This window comes from Brugia malayi (assembly GCF_000002995.4).
Source record: "Brugia malayi strain FR3 genome assembly, contig: Bm_v4_Chr3_scaffold_001, whole genome shotgun sequence".
NCBI classification, from domain to species: Eukaryota; Metazoa; Nematoda; class Chromadorea; order Rhabditida; family Onchocercidae; genus Brugia; species Brugia malayi.
Genome location: NW_025062477.1, coordinates 12,029,674 through 12,055,395, shown reverse-complemented (window position 1 = coordinate 12,055,395; position 25,722 = coordinate 12,029,674). Strand labels below are relative to the sequence as shown.

General features: G+C 20.3%; 2 protein-coding genes across 2 annotated transcripts in view; one reads left to right on the top strand and one right to left on the bottom strand.

Moving 5' to 3' along the window:
* Bma-tns-1 (Tensin, putative) overlaps positions 1 to 25,722 on the top strand; it is a gene marked incomplete at both ends in the record, with an annotated part of 71,013 nt that overhangs the window by 31,216 nt on the left and 14,075 nt on the right. Inside the window, 13 exons of the mRNA XM_043080932.1 lie at positions 8,629 to 8,729; positions 9,426 to 9,572; positions 11,170 to 11,389; positions 13,814 to 13,975; positions 14,330 to 14,412; positions 14,815 to 14,909; positions 15,572 to 15,683; positions 17,432 to 17,560; positions 17,873 to 18,038; positions 18,860 to 19,104; positions 20,168 to 20,282; positions 20,594 to 20,701; positions 24,960 to 25,103. Coding sequence (XP_042936866.1) covers positions 8,629 to 8,729; positions 9,426 to 9,572; positions 11,170 to 11,389; positions 13,814 to 13,975; positions 14,330 to 14,412; positions 14,815 to 14,909; positions 15,572 to 15,683; positions 17,432 to 17,560; positions 17,873 to 18,038; positions 18,860 to 19,104; positions 20,168 to 20,282; positions 20,594 to 20,701; positions 24,960 to 25,103 — 1,827 coding nt within the window. The remainder of the gene's footprint in view (positions 1 to 8,628; positions 8,730 to 9,425; positions 9,573 to 11,169; positions 11,390 to 13,813; positions 13,976 to 14,329; positions 14,413 to 14,814; positions 14,910 to 15,571; positions 15,684 to 17,431; positions 17,561 to 17,872; positions 18,039 to 18,859; positions 19,105 to 20,167; positions 20,283 to 20,593; positions 20,702 to 24,959; positions 25,104 to 25,722) is intronic.
* On the bottom strand, positions 1,481 to 6,345 carry Bm17674 (Uncharacterized protein; the record flags this gene model as incomplete). Its single annotated transcript, XM_043080933.1, has 2 exons — positions 1,481 to 2,476; positions 6,001 to 6,345. The coding sequence occupies 2 exons, from the start codon at positions 6,343 to 6,345 to the stop codon at positions 1,481 to 1,483; spliced, it is 1,341 nt and encodes a 446-aa protein (XP_042936867.1).

Below are 25,722 nucleotides of genomic sequence, written 5' to 3'. Positions count from 1 at the left end.
TTCATCAATTGTATCTTTTAGAAAAGAAAATTTTTTGAAAAATGATGTAAATAAGGAATGAAATTGAAAATTAATTGATAATTTAGTAAACAAATTATTTGTGATAATGTATAAATTTACTAATTCACTTAATATTATATATGTGTACTTGTAAACTTAAAATAGATTAATTATATATTAATGAATTAAGGAAAGAAATATTGAAAATTTATTCTACATTGCAAATTTACCTGTTTAAATTATTTCTTTTAAAAAAAAATTTTATATCAAAATTTCATCTAAATTTTTTTTCTTTTTTTTTTTTTTTTGCAAGCAAAGAATGTAAACATAAAACATTTTGTGAAATATTTTAGTTTACAAATGATTTTTCATCTTTTTTTTTAATGCAAACATTTTAACTTTGAAAAATATTTCATTGAATTTTTTTCAGTAAACATTTTCATGAATAAAATTCAAAACGTTTTTTTTTTTTAAATCACTTCAATTATTGCTATAATTATTTTTAAATTATCTTTTAATGTTCAAATTCAAAATAAATTTTTTTAAACATTTTCAATTATTCATTTAATTGTTTTTTCTAATATTTCAAATTTTATTTCAATATTTGATTTCAATATAGGAAATTTGGATTATCGTATTTTTTTTAATTGAATTTTATTGATATTTATGATTATATTTTTTTATTTTTTGGTATTTTAAATTATCTTTTATTATTTGAGTCTTCTGCATAGTTTAGCACAAAGAAATAATTAATTTTTTGAAGTTTTGAATTGAAACTTAATTTGAAAATTTGATTTGAATCATTCAATATGTATCATTTAGCATAAATTTTCCTCTCAATTTTCTTTTTGCAATAAAGTTTGTAATCAATTACTTAATTATAATATTTATTATTGATAACATTTTAATCTTTCTTTCCCTTCTTCTAATCAAAATTATAAGCAATCAATTCATCTTCAGTTCAATTAAAAATTCAAATTATCTGTTAAAATTGAAATTTTAAAAGCATAATCATTTAAAAATATCCATCTTTTCATTTTTTATCATTTTATTGGATGAAAAAAAAAAGCAAAAAAAAAAAAAAAATGGAAAAGGTATTGGATTAATAATACAATTTCAATTATAATAGAATATTTTGCGAAACAAAAATTATAATTTTGATTAATAAACTTAGATATTTGTTAATATATAAGTTCTTATTTTGAATTAAATATTTGTAAATTTATTTTATTATTTTTTTCACTCTTTTTCTCTCTCTTTTCTTCCTTGTCCTTCCTTCTCTCTCTCTCTCTCTCTCTCTCTCTCTTTATTTATGTTAAAAAAAAAAGGACAAAATGAACAATTATTCTATACTATTATTATCAGTTCAATTCATTTTTTCTCTCTTTTATTATTTTTTTTTTTTTTTAAAAATGATTTTTCATCTTATTCTTTTCTTTTTCTAAGCACACAAATACTTTCTCTTTGCTTTTTCACTCTGTCAAAGAGTTTGTGCTAATATTATCAATGCACACATCACTGCTTCTACTACTAGTTTTATAAGTATGTCATTGCTATTACTATAACTGTTAGTATTACTTTTGCTACTTGTACTAGCATTACTACTTGCATTACTTTTGCTACTTGTACTAGCATTACTACTTGCATTACTTTTGCTACTTGTACTAGCATTACTACTTGCATTACTTTTGCTACTTGTACTAGCATTACTACTTGCATTACTTTTGCTACTTGTACTAGCATTACTACTTGCATTACTTTTGCTACTTGTACTAGCATTACTACTTGCATTACTTTTGCTACTTGTACTAGCATTACTACTTGCATTACTTTTGCTACTTGTACTAGCATTACTACTTGCATTACTTTTGCTACTTGTACTAGCATTACTACTTGCATTACTTTTGCTACTTGTACTAGCATTACTACTTGCATTACTTTTGCTACTTGTACTAGCATTACTACTTGCATTACTTTTGCTACTTGTACTAGCATTACTACTTGCATTACTTTTGCTACTTGTACTAGCATTACTACTTGCATTACTTTTGCTACTTGTACTAGCATTACTACTTGCATTACTTTTGCTACTTGTACTAGCATTACTACTTGCATTACTTTTGCTACTTGTACTAGCATTACTACTTGCATTACTTTTGCTACTTGTACTAGCATTACTACTTGCATTACTTTTGCTACTTGTACTAGCATTACTACTTGCATTACTTTTGCTACTTGTACTAGCATTACTACTTGCATTACTTTTGCTACTTGTACTAGCATTACTACTTGCATTACTTTTGCTACTTGTACTAGCATTACTACTTGCATTACTTTTGCTACTTGTACTAGCATTACTACTTGCATTACTTTTGCTACTTGTACTAGCATTACTACTTGCATTACTTTTGCTACTTGTACTAGCATTACTACTTGCATTACTTTTGCTACTTGTACTAGCATTACTACTACTATTCTGACACTATCACTACTAGTATTAATTTTCTTACTTAATTTGCACTTTTGTATTACTCCTTTTTGTATTACTCCTTTTACTTGTATACTCTTATTATTACCACTACAATACTAAAATTATTGTGGTACTTCTTGTATTACTACTAATATTATTAGTAGTACTAATACAATTATTGCTGATGCTAGTGGTATTTGTTTGCTACCTATTAATATTATTAGCGGTACTTGTTTATTACCGCTAGTGGTACTTATTCGCTACCTGTTAATATACCGCTGTTAGCAACACTCGTTTGCTGCCTGTTAATATTAGCGGTATCGCTACTGTGTTAGTGGTACTTGTTTATTACCTTCAATATTATTAGTGGTACTTCTACCAGTAGCAGTACTTGTTTACCACCTGTGTTAATATTAGTGGTACTAATTCATTATTACTATTATTATTAGTTCATCTACTATTAATTTTATATTGCTACTAGTACTATTATAACTACTTTAGTAGTACCGTTACTATTTCTATTATTACTATAAATATTATTGTAATTAAATGCAAAAGTAATAGTAATGATATTATCAATTTTTGCATCTTTTATTATTAATTTCTAGTTAAAACATTCTAGTAAAAGTAGTATAATTAGAAGGAATAACATTTATTAATGATTATAATATTTGGTGACAATAATTAATTGATTTTACTAACAATAATTCCATTTGATATTATTTAAAATGATAATAATTGTAATCACTAAGTTTAATTTGAGTAAAATTTTTCCAATTAACAATGAAATAAGTTGTGTATCCTATCATTCGTTCATTTATTTATTAATTTCATTTGAATATTAATAGAAATTGTAATTATTATAGAAGGAGGTGATAAATGATAATGATTGATAATGAATGATAATGATGATTTGTTGTATTTCTTCATCAGTTAGTTTTTTTTTTTTCGTTCTTTCTTTTCTCATCTTCATTTTTGCTAAATTTTAATTTTATTTCTTACAAAAAAAAAATTAACAGTAATTACAAGTTAATTGTTTATAAATCGGAATAAATTTAAATTCTTTAAAAATGGTTGAATCTTGTCAGTTTTGTTTTTTTTTTTTAAAAAAAAAAATACAATATATAAAATTATATTTTTACATATCGTTTTATGATTTATTTGATAAGAATTTGATTTTATTTTTCATAAAATTTATTTTTTTTTTGACAAAAATTCTACTAAACTTTTAGTTACGAAAAAAAAAAGATCAAAAAGAAGATTTAATTGTTTCCGGAAATTATAACTACCGAATATTTCTCACCATAGTAACTGCAACAAGCAATACTGATCATTATCACTATAACGAACAAAAAAATATTGTAAATGATAAGAGTAATTAGATAAGAATGATCATTATCATTATAATAACAATAATATTGCAAATGATAAGAATAATTAAATAATAGAAAAAAGAATCATTTCATTATTCTCGTGAAATTTTTGCTAAAATTTAAATTTGTTAAATTTTAAATTTAATATCAATTGAAAATTGTCATCATTATTTGCCATTAATGTAACAGTTACAATCATATTTAAATGGATGTATTTAAAATATAAATTTTAATTGCGACATAATTAATTGCTTAAAAGAGAAAATTGTTAAAATTTTCAAAATTATTAAAAGTGTTAATTATTTAAATTAGTTAATTGCAACATTTATTTTATGTAATATATATTTATACTTTTACTATTTGTACTTTTAAATAATGCATTAAATATAAGTAAGTGCTTTTTTTTTTATTTTTTTTTTTTTTGCAAATCAAATTAATTAAAATAAATTTATGATAATGAAATCAAAAATTTAGCAAATTTGTTTAAGCAAGGCTAATATGCTTTGCTTATTTTCTCAAATTTCATAGAGATGAAAATTGATTTAGAGAAATTTAAAATTTAATCAAAAAAAAAAAAATGATTTGATGTAGAATTTGCCTAAATCATTACTTTTTATAATTTCGTCAAATTTTTATTTTTATGATTTCGGTTTTAAGTTTTTATTCTTTTTGTTATCTTTAATTTCTAAAAAAATTTCTTACATTTGTTGACATTTTATATAATTTACATGAGTAAAAAGATTATCATATGTTATCAGTATTTCTTCTCGTCATTTTCTTGAAAATGAATGATAAAATATAATGCAAGGTCAAAGGTTAAACTTTAATTTTAGTCTCAATTATAACTTAAGGATAAAGTAAAATCATACAAAAAATTATTATGAATAAATAAAAATATAAATTATTTTTTAACCCACTATACTAATGCTAAAATTATTTATTTGTCAACTTAATATCTTTTTTTTTTCGTTTTTTGCAATTTAATTAAAAATTTTTGAAATATTTAAAGACAACAAAAAAAAGAAAATCACACATAAATTTTGCATTGTTCATTTTAACCATTTGTTATTGCAACACAACGAAATTCATTAAATTCATTCGTGTCAACCGTCAGTTGTTGTTTTTGTTTGAGATTTTTTTCGAATTAAAATAAAACTAAAATGAAATTCTCACTTTACACTGATTTAACTAATTAGCTAGGTTAGCTAATTAATTAATAAATGGAATTCATTTTAATTTATTTTTTGATGAAATAAATGAAATTCATATAAAAAGTTTATGGGTATTATTTCTCACAATTTTTTTTTTTGCAAGATTTTATTTTGAATTATCACTTTCCTTTTTTGTTTTTTCCTTTTTGTTTGTCTGTTTGTTTGTTTTAATTGTTTATTAATATTTTCTTCAAATTATTAATTTTTTCCGTTTGTTTTTCGTTGAATTAAAAATAAAATAATAATTTCTACTTGTTATCATATCATTATCAGTTCAATTTGAGGAAAAAGTGATTTTATTCTCGATATTATCATATATTATTGTTGCTTGTTATCAGAATATTTAGATGATTTGTACTAAAAGTAGTAACTTAGACGATGATATCGATTTGTTATCATATAATATCTCATAAGTAACTTAGACGATGATATCGATTTGTTATCATATAATATCTCATAAGTAACTTAGACGATGATATCGATTTGTTATCATATAATATCTCATAAGTAACTTAGACGATGATATCGATTTGTTATCATATAATATCTCATAAGCATTGTAAAACTTAAATATACTAACATATCAAATTTCATTTTTTCAGTTTTACTATTTATTGATTTTAGGAAATTCTCTTTTTAAATATTTTGATCAAATCACTTATTATCATCGCTATCAACTAGATTATTAGTATTATTATTCGTTATCAACTAGAACATTATTATATGTTATCAATTAGATTATTAACTTTGTTATCTGTCAATCAGCTAGGATAATTATTATCATTACTATCTGTTACTAATTGAACAATTGTTATCATCATTATCAGCTAGACAACTGCTAACATTGCGTTCCATTATCATCTAAATTATTAGCATTATTATTCATTATCAACTAAAAATTTTCGTTATTTATTAAAAATTTCCGTCATTAATTTTCGTTATCAACTAGATTATTGGCATTATTATCATCGTTATCAACTAGATTATTGGCATTATTATCATCGTTATCAACTAGATTATTGGCATTATTATCATCCTTACCAACTAGATTGTTGACATTATTATCATCGTTATCAACTAGATTATTGGCATTATTATCATCGTTATCAACTAGATTATTGGCATTATTATCATCGTTATCAACTAGATTATTGGCATTATTATCATCGTTATCAACTAGATTATTGGCATTATTATCATCCTTACCAACTAGATTGTTGACATTATTATCATCGTTATCAACTAGATTATTGACATTATTATCATCGTTATCATTATCTGTTGTGACCATATTATTAACATTGTTATGTGCCAATCAACTAGGCAATTGCTAGAATATTATGGTCCATGATCAACTAGGCTGTTATCTTTTTTTTCTAGGCTAATCTAAAAGCTATTATTATCCATTTTGATTTCACGGTTACTTGGTTACTTGTTGCATATAAATTCTAAAATTGACAAAAAACGAAATAAAGTGAATAATGACACTCTTTTGTCCTTTTTTTCCTTCCTCTTTTCAAATTGATTATGCTTGGTGACTTTTAGCCCAGCAAAAATGATAGTCTGTAACATTTCATTGCAATTATTTGGCCTCACTTTCTTGGCTGCTTATTAAATTTAATGCTAATGCTTTCCCAGTTGAAGTAGGCCAGAAATTAGGAAAAGAAATATTCGTTTACAATAGAGCAATAATTTGCTATTAATTTCAAATTGCATCATATTTTACATATGTAAGCAAAAAAATTTGTGATTAAAGTTAAAAATTTTTTTGAAATCAAAGTTAAGATTATTTTTAAATTGAATCTCAAACTTTTTTTTCCCAAATAAAACACAAAGTTATTTTTAGATCAAATTTAAAACTTTTTTTTTTCAAAAAAATCAAAATTTTGAAGCAATTTTTTGAAAAAAAAATTTGAAAATATTGAAAGTTTTTTCTTTTTTTTTTTTTTTTTTTTTTTTGTTCAGAATAATATCACACAAACAGATTTGTAAGTTTTGTGGGTGGATGAAATCTAATAGAATAAATTTTTAAAAACTGATTTAATAAGCATCTGCTTTGCAAGGCTAATAAATTCATCAATCTTTTTCAATACGACACTAATTTACTCTTTTTCTCTTCTTTTTTTTTTTTTTTCTTGAAAACTTATTTTAGTATTAATTCTGATCAAACTTAAATAATTTATTATATTTCCTTCTGTCTTTCATTCATATATGTTTTTATGTTTTCACTCTGTTCTTTTTTTAATTAATTTTTATTTAATTGTTCTCACATATTATTAAGCTTAAATTTTTAGGATATTTTATAAATCAAAATTCTAATATACTCTTTTTACTTTATTGTTTTCAAAAAAAAAAAATGAAATTCAAATTGCATCTGCAATAAAAATATTGCAAATTAAATTAAAATTAGAATTAAAATTGTTGAATGTCGTTTCTTTTTAAAAATTGAAATTGTTAAATTAGAAATTAAAATTGTTAAATGTCGTTTCTTTTTTTTCTTACCTTACATTTTTTTAAAAAATAAAGTGTAAAAAACTGCAGAAAAAAGTAAATAAACTAATTATTGATTGAAATTTTACTATTTGTTTCATATTTTTTTTTTTTTTTTTTTTTGCATTTAAATTATTTACTGGTCCAATGAACTATTCAAAATTTGTGAAAGAAGTTTGAAAAAAAATTTGCTTAGGCAGATTTTATTTTGAAAATTTTCATCTATATTAATAATTTAACACTTTATTTTTAATTTCGAATTTATAATACTACGACAGGATTGCAACTTTTATTTTCATTTAAATTTTATCCATTTAATTAATTATGTTTTTCTACATTACGATTTAATAATTAAAACTTTTATAAAATGATTATCATCCATTAAAATTTTTGATCAAAGCACAAGTAGGTATCAATGACATTTTTTTAAAACGATTTTTTTTAGACAGTTAAATAAGATAAAAATAAAATTATTTGGGTATAAATTTATGTGAAACTTTTTCTTATGTAATAAAAATGATAATTTATTGCTAAAAGTCACTCTTATTAGATTTCATCTGTTTAATTAGGGTCGTATGAATGCTAAAATATTTTTTTAGCTAATATAATTAAGTAATAGAATTAAATAATGATATGATAAAATATGATAAAAGTAATGATAACAATAAAATGATAAATTTATAAAATAGAAATGGATAAGCAATAATAATTTTATCTGAACATAATGTCTAATTATATTTTCAAGAAAAAGAAATGATATCAAGAAGAGCTATTTTATTAATATCAGTTATTAAAATATAAATTTAAATAATTTTTTTTTTTTTGCAATTAATAAAAATTATAATTTAATAATTGCACTTAAACTAAAATAATAGTTTAAAATTGCTTCTTTAATTTTTTACTATTTAAAATTCATCCAATTTATTCAACATTATTACTTTTAACAATTATAATTTTCTGGTTTTAATCAGTCTTAAATGATTAATTTGTTAATTCATTTAATTAAAAAAAAAAGTTTTTCTTTTCTTTCAATTAAAATTAATTTGGGTTACACCTGAAATTAAATTATCATTAATTATTATAGGAAAAAAGTGGCATGCCACCGCTGCCACCACCAAAGCCACGTATCAACCTGGAAGAAAGAATGAATGCTAGCACTGATCATTACTACTCAGAACAAACAAGGTAAGTTTACCTGTCCTTTTTGTCTTTTGCTAACGGAAAAATGATTCGTTGTATCATTAAAAGTTTGTCATAGATGCTAATTAGCATCCTAATTAATTAATTGATTAGCACATTATAATATATTGAAATAATTTTCTTTTATTAAAATTTTGCTATTGTAATGTATTAATTTTATTAATTTTGTAATTTTATAAAAGTTTGCATTTCTTTACAAAAAAAAAAAAATTTAGTGGTGTGAATTTATTTTTTCACTTTATGAAAAGTAATGGAAATGTTTTCATCTAATTGCAAAAGCTTTTTTTTTTGTTGTTGTTGAAACTATTCAATTAATTTAGTAATATAAATAAAAAAAATATTGTTAACGTGTTTTTCACTTACGAATGATCTACGTGTTTTTTTACGTGAAAATAACCTATATGTATTGTAATATTAGGATAATCTTCCAGTGTTAATTGTTATAATATTATTATTTACTTTATTAATTGTTACAATATTTTTTACTATTCGCTAAACTTATTCATCTTAAAAATTGCGTAGAATATAATTGTAAAAAAATTTTTTATGAATTAAAACTGGAAAATAAAAAAAAAATGCATAAATTTAAAAAAAAAAAAGGATAAATTCTATTGATTTGTAATTATTTATTTATAGCAATATATGCAAAAAAAATAAAAATAAAATAAAATTAATATTTAGGGGAAATGAACAAGTAATAACACGCGCTCATTCGGTACTTCCAGCGTCCGTTCGATCAAATTTAAGCGTACGTGTAGCAAGTCCAGTAGACGAGCAGCACGCAGCAACACCACGTGGTATTGAACCTGATTTAGTTGCAAAAGATAGGTAAAACAAATTTTTTTTTTTAATTAAATTTATTTTGTTTGTTGTTTTCAATTTTGAAAGGGAAAAATAACAAAACAAAACATTCGTAACGTTAGTAAAAGTTTTCTTTTTTTTTTTGTATAAAAATGGCATATGTTTGTCAAAATTAATTTTCAACACACAAAAAGATTTTATTGTCATCTGAAATTACACAAATAATTGTTAAAATAGATAATAATAAAGTTTATATCATTAACTTTATCTTCATTTTCTCAATTATTTTTCAAAATTTTCCAGGATTGAAATTAGTATTAATTTGAGAGCTTGGATAGCACTGATAATAGTTAACAATTAATTGTAATAGTTAAGGTTAAAACATACTATAGTTTAATAGTTCAGTTAATAGTATAGGTAAATAATTAAAAAGTATAGTTAGATAAAATTTAAAAAATGGTTAAATTAATTAATTTAGTAGTTAAGATTAAAACACAATCATTAACCTGTGTTAATAATTTCAAATAATTTCCCCAGTGAAAATTTTTTTTTAAGAAAGTTAAATAAAGTTTAAAAAAAAAAAGTTAGATGGTAGAACACAATTATTATCTGAAATAATCTCTCCGAGTAAAATTTTAATATTGTATAGTTATATAAAATATAATTATAATAGTATAGTTAAATAAATAATATTCAAATAATTTCCCCTGAACTAATATTGAAGTAATTTCCCCAGAATTAATATTTAAATAATTTCCCCGGGTAAAATTTTAAGAAGATTGTAGCATTTTGTATCTGCCATTTATCTTAAGCTATCTTAATCCTTAATTCACTGCGATATTAATGATTTTTGTTTACTTTTTTGTTTGAGAAATGATTTGTTTATTGTTTATTTCTCTCTGACATTATTTATTCATTTACATTCTCTCAATAATTTCACAAATATCAAATAAGATTAACTTTTTTTTTTTTTTTGCTTATCAACAAAACTTGTTTAGCTTAATAATTTTAATCGATCATAAAATAAGAATCGGAGAATTAGCATAATTTAATTTAATACTTTTATTCTGTGCATAAACTAAAATTAAAGTAATTTCTTTAAAGTTAAATATAAATAATTAGTGTTAGCTATGAAGAAGAAAATATTGTAATTGAAGGATAAAAATGAAAAAAAGAATTTGTAAAAAAAAAAAAAAAAATAGTGGTAATTGATGGTAAAAGATAGTAGAAGAAATAATAATAATTGAATGATGAAAATAAAAAAATTTTTTTACGAAAGAAATTAAAATTGAAAAAAATTTTAAAGCAAATGAAAAAAAAAAAAATGGAGTAAAATCTTCCCATTTCTAATTAAAATTTTTATTTTTGTTTAATTATTTAAATTAATTTTTTTAACTTTATTTTTTTTTTCTTAAATTTTTGTTTGATTTTTCTAGAAAAAAAAAGTAAAAAGTATCGAATGAAATTTTGTATTATTTTAATTAGGTTATGCTATAATTTATTTATTCAATTGCATATAGTCGAATTAATAATACAAAATTAATTTTTTTCATTGATTTCTTCTTTTTTTTTCTTCGTTTTTAATAAAATATATTTTTTAAATTAATTTTTAATTAATTTACAGATATGATCCAGCTAGTAAATGCTTCTCCTATGTACCAGCTCGAGCTCTCAGTGAACATTTTACGGCGCCACGAAAGCCACAACGTCTTAAAATTGATGAAACAGCTACAGCAGCATTAAATATTTCACCGTCAGCATCTGAAATTGCAATGGTACCAGTCAAATCAACCGATCTGCAACGATTACCTGAAACACCAAAATGGGAAGATGATATTGAAAAGGTAAATTACTAGAATTATTTAGAAATAAAAAGTAATAAAATGTTAAAAACAATATTGCAGTAATAATAATTTGTATTTTTTATTTTTATACTTTCATTTAATTTATATTAATTTGAAATTTGTCATATTTTAATTGATAAAATATAGTTAGAAAGTATTTAAATTGGAAAACATCTACAAAAACATTATTTTTCAAAAAAAAAAAAACATTTAATTAATCAACTTCAATTTTAATTAACTTTGATTTAATATATATTTTGCATAATAAATTTATGTATAAAACAACCATATTGACATATCAATAATTTATTTAATTTGAAATTGTGAATTAAGAGAAGAAAATAAAATAATTTAAAATAATAAATTTTATTTTGAAAAAGGAAAATATAAAATTTTACGCATATTAAACAATGATAGTTATAATAATAATAATAATAATAATAATAATAATAATAATAATAATAATAAGATACAGTACATTTATTCAGTTAATTTGAAATTTCAAATTGTAATTTGATTTTTGCTTCCTGAAAAATGTTTTAGTATAATAACATATTATTTTAAAAATTGTAAGCAAAATTATTAAATATTGTTTAGATTAATTTATGATAAAATATAAAGCGCAGTTGTCATTAAATTATTCATTAAATTATATAAATTTATATGTGACATATTAAATTCATAATTATTTTTCTTTACCCTGTTTTCATTATGATTTTTATTATTTAATTTTGTTATTTTTTTTTCAAATTAATTAAAAATAAAAAAACTTAAACTACCATTTAGTATTTATGAATTTGAAATGAAATTATAATGCAAAAATAATAGGAATAAAACTGAATTGCAACAATATTTTGTAAAATTTTGCCATTTATGAAATCTATTTCTTAAAAAAAAGAAAAACAAAATTATCTAAAAAATAATAATTAAAATATGTAAAAAATGAACAAAATATTTTCAAAATTTTTTCTTTTTTTTTTTTTATTAAATAAGTTTTTATAATTTTATGCATATGACATAAAAATAAAATTTCTTTTGAGCTTCAATTTAAATTCAAAACAATTTTTTCTTTTTTTTTTTGAAGTAAAACGAAGAAAAAATTGAAGCAATTTTTTTTTTTTGAACAAAGTATTTTCAAATCAATTTTTTCCAATGAAACACAAAAGAAAAATGAACCGAAAGTTCTTTTTTTTTTTTCACTTTTTCAGTTTAATAAAATGTTGGAAACTTTTTTTTTTTCAGTAAATAAAAATTAATATTAAAAAGAAAGAAAAAGAATAGAAAAAAGAAAATTTAACTATTTTGAATAAAAATTTAATTTAAATTTTACAAGAAAAAAAAAAAAATAATTGCATTTTTGTTAGTTTTAAAATAGAAAAAAAAACTTTCTACATTCTATTAAATCGTTCATTTTATGAAAATTTATTGTTTTATCAAAATTTTTTTCATTTAAATTAAAATTTTTATAAATTGCTAAATATTTATATATTTTTTATTGCGCAAAATATTTTCATTTCAAAAAAAAAAAAATTACAAAAAAGAAAAGTTAGATAGAATTCGAAAGAAAGAAAAAAGAAAAAAGAAAATAAAAATATTAATCTCAAAAGGGTAATTTTTCAAAACGAAGAAAAAAAAAAAAACATTTCTGTTCGAAACTTTTCCACACAATTAGTTTGAAAATTTTTGTTAAAAAAAAAAGTAAAAGAAAAGAATTTAAAAAAAAAAAAAAAAAAAAAAAAAACCGAAACAATCATTTTTTTTTAAACAACAACAACTACACTTATTGCTTCATTCTTTCAAATATTTTTAACCAATGATATAGTCTTATTTCCTTATTTTTCCACTTTTTGTTTTTTTTCTTTTTTTTTTTTTTTTTTTTTTTTTTGAAATTTATTAAAAATCTTTTTTTAATAAAAATTTAGACATAATTTTTAGTTTTTAATTAATTTCTTAGCTATTACTAAGTTTTCATGAATTCAATCTTATTGAAATAGATAGAAAAATAAAATTTTTACTTATTGATAAATTAATATTTAACCGAAATTTATTTTTTTTTTTTTGTTGACTTAATATTATAAAATTATTTTATTTTCTCAAAATTTTATTAACTACAGTTATTTTTGTTGAAATTTTTCAAAATTTGTATTTTTTTTTAAGTTTAGAATTTAAATTAAGAATTTCATCAATAAATTTATTTTATTTCTTGATAAAAATATATTTAAAGACAACTTCTCTTTTCCTTATATATATATATATTTTTTTTCAATTGTTTAATATTTCATCTTCTTTTCCGTTTAAATTTATTTTTCTATTTTTTGTAATTTATAAAATTTTGTTCAAGTTTTAAATTTAAATTTAAAATTTTTTATTTGCTTATTTTTGTTGGCATTTTTTTTCTACGTTTTTTTTTTTTTTTTTTTTCAGATAACGAACGGTATTTTCTTTGGTGATAATAATAAAATAACAGATATGAGTGTTACGCCAACTGATTTCAATCGTACCGGAAATGGACCGATTGCAAATTCAACACCAAAAACGGAATTATCAAAATTAAATTATCCGGTAAATGATGAAGAGAAACCTGTCGTACGTTTCTTTCTTTCTTTCACTTATTTATTAAATATTTCAACTTGAACAGTTATAACTATTAGCATAATTTTTCACAAATATAATAATATTTCAATGAATGAATAAAATTAAATATTAAAATTTTTTCCAAAAAAAGAAAATTTGTTAAAAATTAAATTTTTCCTTTTTTTCAAATTAAATTGTTAATTTAAATTGCTTAATATATTTACATTTAAATTGTAATTTTTGATATTGCAGTGTTACACTACGTATAACTTTAATATTTAGCTTAAAAGAATAACGAAAATGATTAAATTTAATTTTTTATTTAAATTAAATTTTATTTTTTTTTTCCTCTCCTTTTTTTTATAGATTGTGGAGCAAGCAAAGCATGTGTCAAAACGAAGAAAAACAAAATATGATTCATATAAAACATTAAATGATGATGCTTATAAGTATGTTTCTTTCCTTTTTTTTTTTTTTTTTTTAAATAAATAATTCATTTCTTGTTTTATCATTTTTTCTTCTTTTTTAAAATAAATATTTCATTTCTTTTCTTTTTTCAGAATAAATATTTCATTTCTTTTCTTTTTTAGAATAAATATTTCATTTCTTATTCCATTATTTTTCTTTTTTAAAATAAGACTTTTATTTATTGCTCAATCATTTTTTTTTTTTTTTTATTCTCCTTTCTTTTTATAGTTATCATATATTTATCAAAAAAAAAAAAAAAAAAATATTTTGTCATTTTATCATCTATGCATTGATCCTTCTTTTTAGAGTAAAAACCTCCCATTTTATTTTTACTTCCTTTTTTCTTTCTCTTCTTTAAAAATTTAATTTAATTTTTAATTTAGCAGTGATTTGGATGATCTTTGCGATCCAGATTTCTATCTTACTTATACATCACAAGCAACAGTACCGATTAGAAATAATGCAATTAATAAAACAGGTAAAACAATTAATTATCTAAATAGGGAAAGTGATAAGAATGAATTTGATAATTAATTATCTATACAGGAAAGTGATAAGAATGAATTTGATAATAAGATAATTAATTATCCATACAGGAAAGTGATAAGAATGAATTTGATAATAAGATAATTAATTATCTATACAGGAAAGTGATAAGAATGAATTTGATAATTAATTATCTACACAGGAAAGTGATAAGAATGAATTTGATAATATGATAATTATTTATCTATACAGGAAAGTGATAAGAATGAATTTGATAATAAGATAATTAATTATCTATACAGGAAAGTGATAAGAATGAATTTGATAATTAATTATCTATACAGGAAAGTGATAAGAATGAATTTGATAATTAATTATCTATACAGGAAAGTGATAAGAATGAATTTGATAATTAATTATCTATACAGGAAAGTGATAAGAATGAATTTGATAATAAGATAATTAATTATCCATACAGGAAAGTGATAAGAATGAATTTGATAATTAAAATAATTAATTATCTATACAGAAAAGTGATAAGAATGAATTTGATAATTAAGATAATTATTTATCTAAATAGAGAAGATTATGAACATTAATTTGATAATAAAAATATGAATCAAAATTAACTTACAAATAATACAACAATAACAGCAGCTACAACAATAACAGCAACAACAACAACAACAACGGATGATGCAGTAGCAAAAATGAACGAACCTAATTTGAAAAGTAACGGAATATCGGGAAAAAATAAAATCTATCAGTAAGTTTTACTATCTAATATTTTCCACTCTCAATTATATATTTATTTTTTGAAAAAATTAATTAACAATTAAAGATTGGAAGTTTGAAATTATTAGAAATTTAAAGAATTAAAATATTAAAAGCAAAAAAAAGGGCAAATTTTTCCTATAAATAATGAATAAAATAAATTTAGTATTTGAAAAAATAATTTTAATTACTGCAAAAGTATTCGATATCGACTTATTTAGTAATTTGTATAATACTAATATTAACAAAAACAAGGATTGAAGTATTAGAAAAAAAAGAATAAAGAATGTTTTGATATTTTGTGTTGAATTAATTCCTAAAAAACTATTTTTTATAACTATTTAATATCAAAATATTAATTAATTCCTATCAAATCTAATTTAATTCTTTATTGACTAATCGATACTAAAATTATCGAACTAATTTTACTGAATTTAATGCATGAATATATACATATATGACTTATAAATATTCAATTTTGTTACTTTTAGTAATGTTAACTTTTAAATTTTAATAACAAATAAATAATAATAAAATTTTATCAAATAGCGAAAGGATGCAAAATGATTTATTAATTTAAATTGTAAGTTGGAAAGCTTTTTTGTCTTTTTTTTTCATATGAATTAAAATATTCAATTGAAAATTTATCAATAGTAATATATGATATAATGTTGGCATTTATGATTTCCTATTTGATTTTAAATTTATTTTAGTTTATATTAGCAAGCATTGAAAATTGCATTCGTGCAAATGCGCGATGCAAATGCACGATGCAGTAACCATCTAAGCATGCTTTTATTGCTAAATTATGCTAATATAAACAACAATATTAAGTAGTATTTTTTGATCAAATTCAATTACTTCTATAATTTTTTTTTTACTTTTTCAAAAATTTCATAAAGCAATAAATTAGGTTATAACTACAATTAGTTATAATTAGAACAAATATTTGATCTAAATAATTAATTACTCATTCATTAATTTATTTTCTTTCTCATTTATTTTAAATATTATTATAAGAAAGGAATTTTGCTACAAATTATATATTTTATTTTAAGTTAATTTTTTTTCTTTTAACATTACAAATGAATAGTAGAAAGATTGATTATAAATTTATGTTAGTTTTTTTTTTTGAAAATGAAATGAAATTTTTAGTCTGCAAAAAATTGTTTAAAAAAAATTGCTTACCGATAAAACGAATGCAGAAGTAATGAAGTATTTTAAAAAAAAGAAAGAAAAAGTATAAATAAATAAACGATGAAATAAAAAAAAATGAAAACTTTTAATTTTTGATTAAATCAAATAAATTTACCTAAGAAAAAAGAAATTAAATAAACAAAAAGTAAACAAAAATAGATTTATTTTTTACCTAATTTTTATAATTTTGATTGCAACAATATTTAAAATTTCCTTCTGCTTTTTTGTTCTCTTATTCTAAATTTAAAATTTTGCATAAAAAATTGCTGTAAACTAAATTTGCATTATTTCCACTCTGTTTTTATAAATGATAGAAAATTAAATTATTTCTTTTATTTTTTGTTGAGAAAAATTAGCTTAGTTTTATTTTTTCCATTTTCAATTAGAAATTCAAATTTGATTTCAAAATAAATTCAAATAAAAAATGTAAGCTATGTATACAGCTATTTTCCATTTTTGCTATTAAAAAAAGATAAAATGAAGAAATTTTAATTTTAGTAGTAAAAAGAAAATTTTTTATTCTTTTTTTTTTTCCCCTTTTAGAAATCAATCAAATTTTGATGACTATTTCTTATCATCGAAGCCAACAATTTCGCTTAACAATGTAAATCAGAATCGGGAAGCATTTCGAATGCGTAATTGTCGCTCTGCTACTTCCGCTCCGTTTTATCGGTAAATCAACACATTCATAAATAAACAAATTTTTTTTTTTGCACAAAAAATGCAATAATAAAAAGTAAAAAAGAAAGATTAGTAATTTTTATAATTATATAATTTATCAAAAAAAAAAGAAAAAAATCCCAAAAAAAAAAAGAAGTAATAATTTCTTTTTTAATTATAATATTTAGTTGAATATTTTTTAAAAAAGAAAAGAAATATTTTTGATTTCTTTTCTTTTTCTTCTATCAAATTATTCATCAAAAATAAATTATTAGAATTATTTTGATTTAAATTAGAATTAATAAATTCATTAATATTTTTCAGTGAATCTTCCGATAATCGATTGTTTGCTCACAATCGTTATGATTCATTGACAGATGCTGAAAATGCCGATGATTGGTTGAAATTTCAATTGAAAAAATTGAAAGCAAAACGAGAAAACAATCCGGAAATGTTACGACGAAAACGACAAGAGAAATTACTCCTTGAGGTTTTTTTTTAAGAAAAAAAAAAAGAAAAATTCCATGAAAAATTTATTTCAATTTTTTTTGCTAAACTTTTTTTTTTTTTAAACTATTTTATTTATTGCACAAATTTGCCGATTTAATACTTTATCGATCAATAATTAATTGTACAAATTCATCGATCAGCAATTTCTTGATCAACAATTGAAAATTGATCTTATTTATTTCACAAATTTATCGAATCAATAATATGTCGATCAGTAAACACAATTTTTCGAATCAATAATGTGTCGATCAGTAAATTACTGTACAAATCCACTGATCAGCAATTTATCAATCAAAACTTTTTAAAAATTTAAAAATTGAAAATAAATTTAAATTAAAGTATGAAATATAATTTTCTTCTCTTTTCTTTTTTGCTACTATGCGTTTTCTTTTAAAGTACAAATTTTTGTTCAAATCAAAGAAAAAAAAAAAATAGAAAAAGAAGTGTGAAAAAAAATATTATTGAATCAAAAATTTTTTTTTTCGACCAGAAGTATTTTTAAAAGTTTTACTACAAATATTTTTTAACTTATATATTTTTATTTTCAGTAAAAAAATATTTAAGTATATTTAATTTAGTCTTTTTTTATTTTGAAGAAAAAAAAAATTTCAAAATAATTAAACGTCTTCTGTTTGCGTTAACAAAAAATTTGAATAATTTTTATACAAAAAAAAATTTTTTTTAAATAAATATTTAATAAAATAAAACAAAATTTATACACATAAAGTTGTGTGAAAAGAAAGGAAAAATTCAAATACTAAATTAATAAGAAATGAAATAAACAAAAGAAAAATCTTACAGGAATTGAAACATGTAAATGATGATAGACAAATAAAACGTGAAAATGACGAACGTACGTATAGCTTAGAAAGTTATGGTAAATCTGTTGATCCATTAATTGAATATCGAATTGAAGAGGAACGCTTACAAAACGTACGTTCACCATATCATGATAATGAAGATGATAATCGAATCATTGATGAAATGACTCATTATGCAAATCGAAAAATGAAAGATTTTAACAATTCGTCAGCTCTACCACCAAAGTAAGTTTTTTTTTTTTTTTTTTTTTTTTTCATTTCAAAACTTTTTTAATTTTTTTTATGTTTATGTATATTTTTAATTTTATATATTTTTTTTAATTTTTATGTATATTTTTATTTTATATATTTTTTTTAATTTTTATGTATATTTTTAATTTTTATTTTATGTATTTATATGTTTCAATTTTTTAAGTTTAATTTTTAATTGTAAACAATGAAGAAATTTTATTTTTTTATTAAATTTTTCTTTTTTAGTTTGACTGTAAGCATTGTAAGCAATTTAGAAGTTTTACTTTTATTGCTTATTTTATTTTCTTTCTTTAACTTTGTATTTTGTCTTTTTCAGGTTTAATTTTTAATTGTAAGCTATGAAAAAGTTTTATTTTTTATTTTTTCTACTTTGTACTTCTATTTTTTACTTTTTTTAGTCTGATTGTAAGCATATGTATGCAATTTAGCAGTTTTATTTTTATTAGTTTTTTTTTTTTTACTTTGTATTTACGTGTTTTATTTATTTATTTTTTCTTTAATCTGATTGTAAGCATTCGTAAACAACTTAGCAGTTTTACTTTTATTGTTTTTTTTTTTAACTTTGTCTTTAACTTTATGTTTTTCATCTTTAGTCTGATTTTTGATTGTAAGTAATGCAAAAATTTTATTTTGTTTTTCTCAAATATTGTTTTCGTTTTTTTTTTTTCTTTTTTAATTCACGTATTTTGTTTTCTTTACTTTGTACTTACGTGTTTTTTTTTTTTTTAGTTTAAAATTTTAACTGTAAATAATTTTAAAGTGCTACTTTTAGCAGATTAGATTTTTTTTTCTAACTTTTTTACCAACGTATTTTTTTCAAATTTAATTTTTAATTGTAATTAATATAGAAAAATTTACTTTTTATTTCAGCATTTTTTATTTTTCGCATTTTTTTACTCCTTTTTTACTTATGTCTTTTTTTCAGTGTAAAGTTTTTTTTTTTTTTTTTTGCACATAAATATATAAAATAATAAATTATGAAATGTACAAAATTTTGAAATGCTTTTTTTTTAAAAAATAAAATTAATAATTTTAGGCCTTCAGATATTGTCAAACATAAGCCACCAACACCACCATTACGACCTCGTTCACAAAGTCCATCATCAAGTCCATATTCAAGACGATATCGTATTAGGACACCATTTCAAGAAGTAAGTAATACTTATCATTTTTTTTTTTTTTCAAAATCAATTTTAATCATTAATATTATTTATCACAAAAATATGATAAAATTTCTTTAATAAATTTTAAAAGTAAATTTTTTTTCTTTAAAAATAATAAATGGTGATAATTTTAAAAATTTTTACAATAATTTTAATATTTCCATATTAATCAATTTTACCAGCAAAGTAAATCTTTTTTTTTTTTGGAAACGAAATGTTAATTTGAAATTTTAGTAAAAATTTGATATTTCAGTGATAATTTTAAAATGTTCAAAAATGTTTTCCTTCTTTTTTTCTAGTCACAATATCAGCGTGAACGAAATCAAATTAATCGTAGTGATAGCATTGAACATGATAACGGTGATTTTGATGATAACGAATTTAGCCATTTGAGAAATATTGTAAAAGTAAGTTTTTATTCATATTTTAATCTTATATCAATGATATATTATCTACAAAAAAAAAAAAAAAAATTGAAAAAGACAATAATATTTTATTTTTAATTTTGTTATTCATCATCACTTTCCTTATCAATGCTTATCAATTGTACATTCATCTTAAATATTTTTTTTCTTCCTCTTTGTTTTGTTTTCTTTTTAAAATATATTCAAATGATTAATGTAGCTTTTATCTGCTAATGCATATTTGTTTTGTTCGAGAATTTTGCATTTTCTTTTAGCAAATAAAAATAAAAATTTATTATTTCTTTTTTTAAATGTTCATGAAAAAATTTTTATTTCACTTTTTGAAATGAAAATTTTGAGTTATTTTTTTGTAAAAAATTATTTTGCTTATCACCTTTAACAACTTCTTATCATATGATATGCAATATTATCAAATATATATTTTTCTTATTATCACTGTTATTGCTATCTGTTTACTCGTATTGTCATTATCAAAAATTTTTCATTCAATATTTTCTGTAATGAACATATTTTTTTTTTCAAATGCATATATTTTTTAATTAACTAAATTTAATTATCTAAAATATATTTAATTGGACATTTCGATAAAAACAGAAAACAAAAACAAAATATTGTTTTTACTTCTTTATAGCAATTTAAAAGTAAACTAGCTTTTAACTTTAATAAATTAAATTTTTCATAATTATTTTAAAAATATTGATAGTTTTTTTTTTTTTAAAAAAACTAAAAAATTTTTTTTGAAATAGAAAAGAAAGAAAAAAAGCAGTAATATTACTTTTAATTCATTTACAACAATTTTTTTCACGAAAGAAGATACATATATATATATTTTTTGGTTTTGAAAAGAAAGTAAGACGAAGGAAGGGATGAAATAAATCGCAATCGTTTAAGATATTTTAATTGAAACGAAATATATTTTCTCTTTCCATTGCTTTACATTTTTTTCTTTTTCACAAAATATTCATTTGAAGGTGAAAAAAAAAAAAAAAAAAAAAAAAAAAAAATTTTTTAAAAAAAAAAGCAAAAATAGTTTTTAAACATAACATATTTTCCATTCTTTCATCAACTTAAACTCTTATCATTCATTCACTTTAGCTTTTCATCATTTTTCCTTTCTTTTTTCTAACTTTAACTTTTCTTATATCACAGTGAAAAATTTTTGCTAAAATTTTAAAAAAATTTTCAAATGAAATAGTTCATTTGCTAGCAACCGATGGATCATCGCTATCTCAACTCATTCATTCTTTCCTATTTTCAAAAATTTTTAATGATATTATTGCTATTGTTCTTGTTCTTGTTATTGTTGTTACTGTTATTGTTGCTAATGTTATCGTTATTGTTGTTATTACTGCTAATGCTGTTACTGTTGTTGTTGCTACTATTGTTGTCGCTATTGGTTGTTATTTACCGTTATTGTTAACTCTGTTGGTTATTATTTATCGTTATTGTTAACTGCTATTGTTGTTGCTGTTATTGTTATTTTTGTTTGTTGCTCCTGTTGTTGCTGTAGTCGTTATTGTTACTGCTATTGCTATTTTTATTGCTGCTGCTATTGTTGTCACTATTGCTATTGTTTCTATTTGTTGCTGGTGTTACTATTGTTATTGCTATTTGCTATTGTCGTTGCTTTTATTATTGTTACTAGTGTTGTTATTGTCTATGCAAAACATATTGTTAACATCTGTCGTTGCTTTCTTTTTTCTTTTTGCCTTTTCCCTCTTTCTCCATTTCAAATTGGAAATATTTATTTGCACATTATTGATAATAGATATTATTCCTTCCTTTTCGTTCTCCCTTCATTCTTCATTGCTCTTTGTTATCAATTTCTTTTTTCCAATACCGCCGATCCGATTTGATTTGATTCGATCCAATCCGATCCAATCTGATCCGATTTATTCTTTTCAATTCATTATCATTTGTTTTACAAGGAAAAGGAGAGAGAAAAGTAGTACTTCTAACTTTTTCTTCACATTTACTTCATATATGTTTTTTCTTTGTTTTGTTTTGTTTCTTTTTTTCTTCCTATTTAGTTCTTTTTTCTAATGTTAAACAAAATAAAAATTAGTTTTAATTAATTTTTTATTATATTTAAAAAAAAATTTTTAAGACAGTATTTTAAAAAATCTGAAAAAAGTATTTAAAAAGTTAAAAAAAGATTTCAATAATATTACTCTTAAAATTTATTGACTAATTATATTATTTATAATATTATTATATAATTATAATTTTGTAAATCATTAATAAAATTCCATGTCTTTTCGAAATAAAAAACGAATTTTTTCTTTTTTTTATTAACGATTAAAAGTTATTAAAATGTTAAATTAACGATTGAAATGCTATTCAAATATTTTATATTTTAGTTTTTTTTTTTTCATTTTAGTTTATTTACATTTTCACATCGAATAATAAAGTTAGAGCAGCAATTCTACTAGTTGATAACAGGAAAATTACATTTACCTGGTGCAGGTACCGAGATATCTCGGTCAAATCACCTCGTATACATTGAATTCTTCCCGTTATTTCCAAATAACTTATACCTGTTGCATTTGCTTTAGGATTACTTCCATAGAAACAAATAAGAATAGAAGATTAGTACCAATAAAATAATTTAAAAATAAATTTCTATTAGATTTCCTTTTTTTCTCCTACCTGTTTTATTTTTAATTTAAAATAAAATTTCCAACTATCAAATGTTCATTTTGATTGATTTGCATTCTTTCATTTCTTTTTATTTGTTTACAAAATTAAATTTCAATACAATTCCATTAGTAATATATGCTTTAGTTATTATTTGTAGAAAATAATATTTAATTGAATTTTAAACATTATTTTTTTTTTCTCTTCCTCTCTCTCTCTTTCTCTGTTTCTTTTTTTTTTTTTTTTTTTTTTGAAATATTTGACAAAGAAAAATTGGAATTTTTTCTAAAAAAAAAATAAAAAGGCAATGAACGGAATAAAATTTGAAATGTTAAAAATTGTATATAAAATCTCTTTCATATCTTTTCCAAATGTTTTGTATGAATAATATTATTATTTTTTTTTCCTTTTTTTTTTATTCCAATAAAATGGCTGATTTAAATTTTCAATAATATTTCAATTGTAATATAATCTATTCAATCATATATATTGGAATGCTTTTTTTTTTTTCGTACATTCAAATAATTTTTATTTTAATTTTGAGTTAAATAACCAAATCACAAAAAGTGAACATTTTTTGTTAAATTATGTTATACAATAGTAGTTATTGTTGTTTGTTGTTATTTATTTTGTTTTGTGTAATTTTTTATTATTAAATTTGTTAAATTAAACAAATTATTTTTGAAAAAAAAAATTTTTCAATCTTCTCAAATGTTTTCTTTTTTTTTTTCATATCTTGAAAAGATATTAAAACACTAAAAATTTTGTTGATAAATCAGACAGTTTTATATTTATGAGTGTATTTGTTTGTTTATTTGTTTTTTTGCGGACTTTGAGAAATAATTAAAATTAAAATTGAAATTAAGACAATGATTTGCATACATTTCTGCCATTTTTTCTTTTCCATGCAAAATGAATTTTTTTTTTTCTGTAGTTTCTATATCATTAAATTAATTAAATTGAATTGTTTTTTTTTTGGAAAAAAAAGCGAAATTAATTTAAAAATTAATTTTGTTGAAAAAATTATTAAAAAGTAACAAATAATTAATTAAATTTAAGTTTGTTTCATTTCTTTTGCAATACTTTTTTTTGAATATTTGTAGTAAAATTTCATCTTGCTTTGTCTTACATTAATAAATTACAAAAATATTTAATGTAAATTTGTTTGAATAAATATATTTTTATATTAATTATACTTTAAATACAATTATAATTTTTCTGTCATAGACAAAAAAAAAAAATGTTATAAATTTTAATATTTACTGCTTTGTGCATGAAAAATTTTTCAAGTTTTACTTAATAAATGAAAAAAATGGAATATAAAAATTTGAATTTCAATTTTGCAAAATTTGTTTTTAATTTCTTTTTTTCCTTGTAAGATAACAAAAAGCGAAAGAAAAGAAATAAAAAAAGTTTTGATTAAAAGAATACTTTGTATTAGCTTACATTTTTTATATCGAATATATGTTATAGTATTTCTTGTCAATTAGAAATTTCAATTTTATCAATTAAAAATGTAATTATTAATTAATACTGATTATTATCAAATTATTATCACTAAATGATATTGAAATGATTAATTTAATATTTATTCCTATTATAGGAGAATAATATTGGCAATAATAATGCACATGTAGAATTGAATTCCTCAACAAATTCAATGAAATCAATTTTAAAAAAGCGTGATGTTCAGCAAAATGGCACATCATCACCGTTAATTAATCGCACTCCATCAAATTCCACTGAGGTAATTTAATTCTTTTTTAAAAAAAAAAAAGTATTTAAAATTATCATTTAAATTAATTAACTTATGAACGAACGGAAAGAAAAAAATGACAATAATAATGCAAGTTTTATTTTTTGAAAGAAGGTTTAAGAAAGTTTTTAAAAAAGAAAAGAAAAATATGTGAGAAATTTTTTTGGAAGAAGAAAAAAACTTGTATTTAATTATTAAATTTGTAAAAATTCTAAATATTAGAGGGAAGTTTATTCATTTATTCTTTTTAATTCTCTTTATTTCTTTTAAATAAGTAATAATTGAAACGGAATTCATCAATTTCGTTTGCAGTTTATTGAAGTGTTGCAAATTTGCATGCGCTATTAATTAGTAATTTTTAATGTAGCACTAAATGCACTCATAGATATATTTAAATTTGTAAAAATTTTATTTTTTCTATTCTTTTTTTTTTTTTTTTTAATAGAAATAAACAGCAGTTAAATCCCTAAACTTTAAATATTACTTAGCAATAATAATTTCTTTTTTTTTAAAAAAAAAACTTCGATAAATTAACTTATAGGGAGTGAATTTAATAATTTCTATAATTTTTAATTAGAATTTTAATTATAAATATAGCTATTGTCATCAC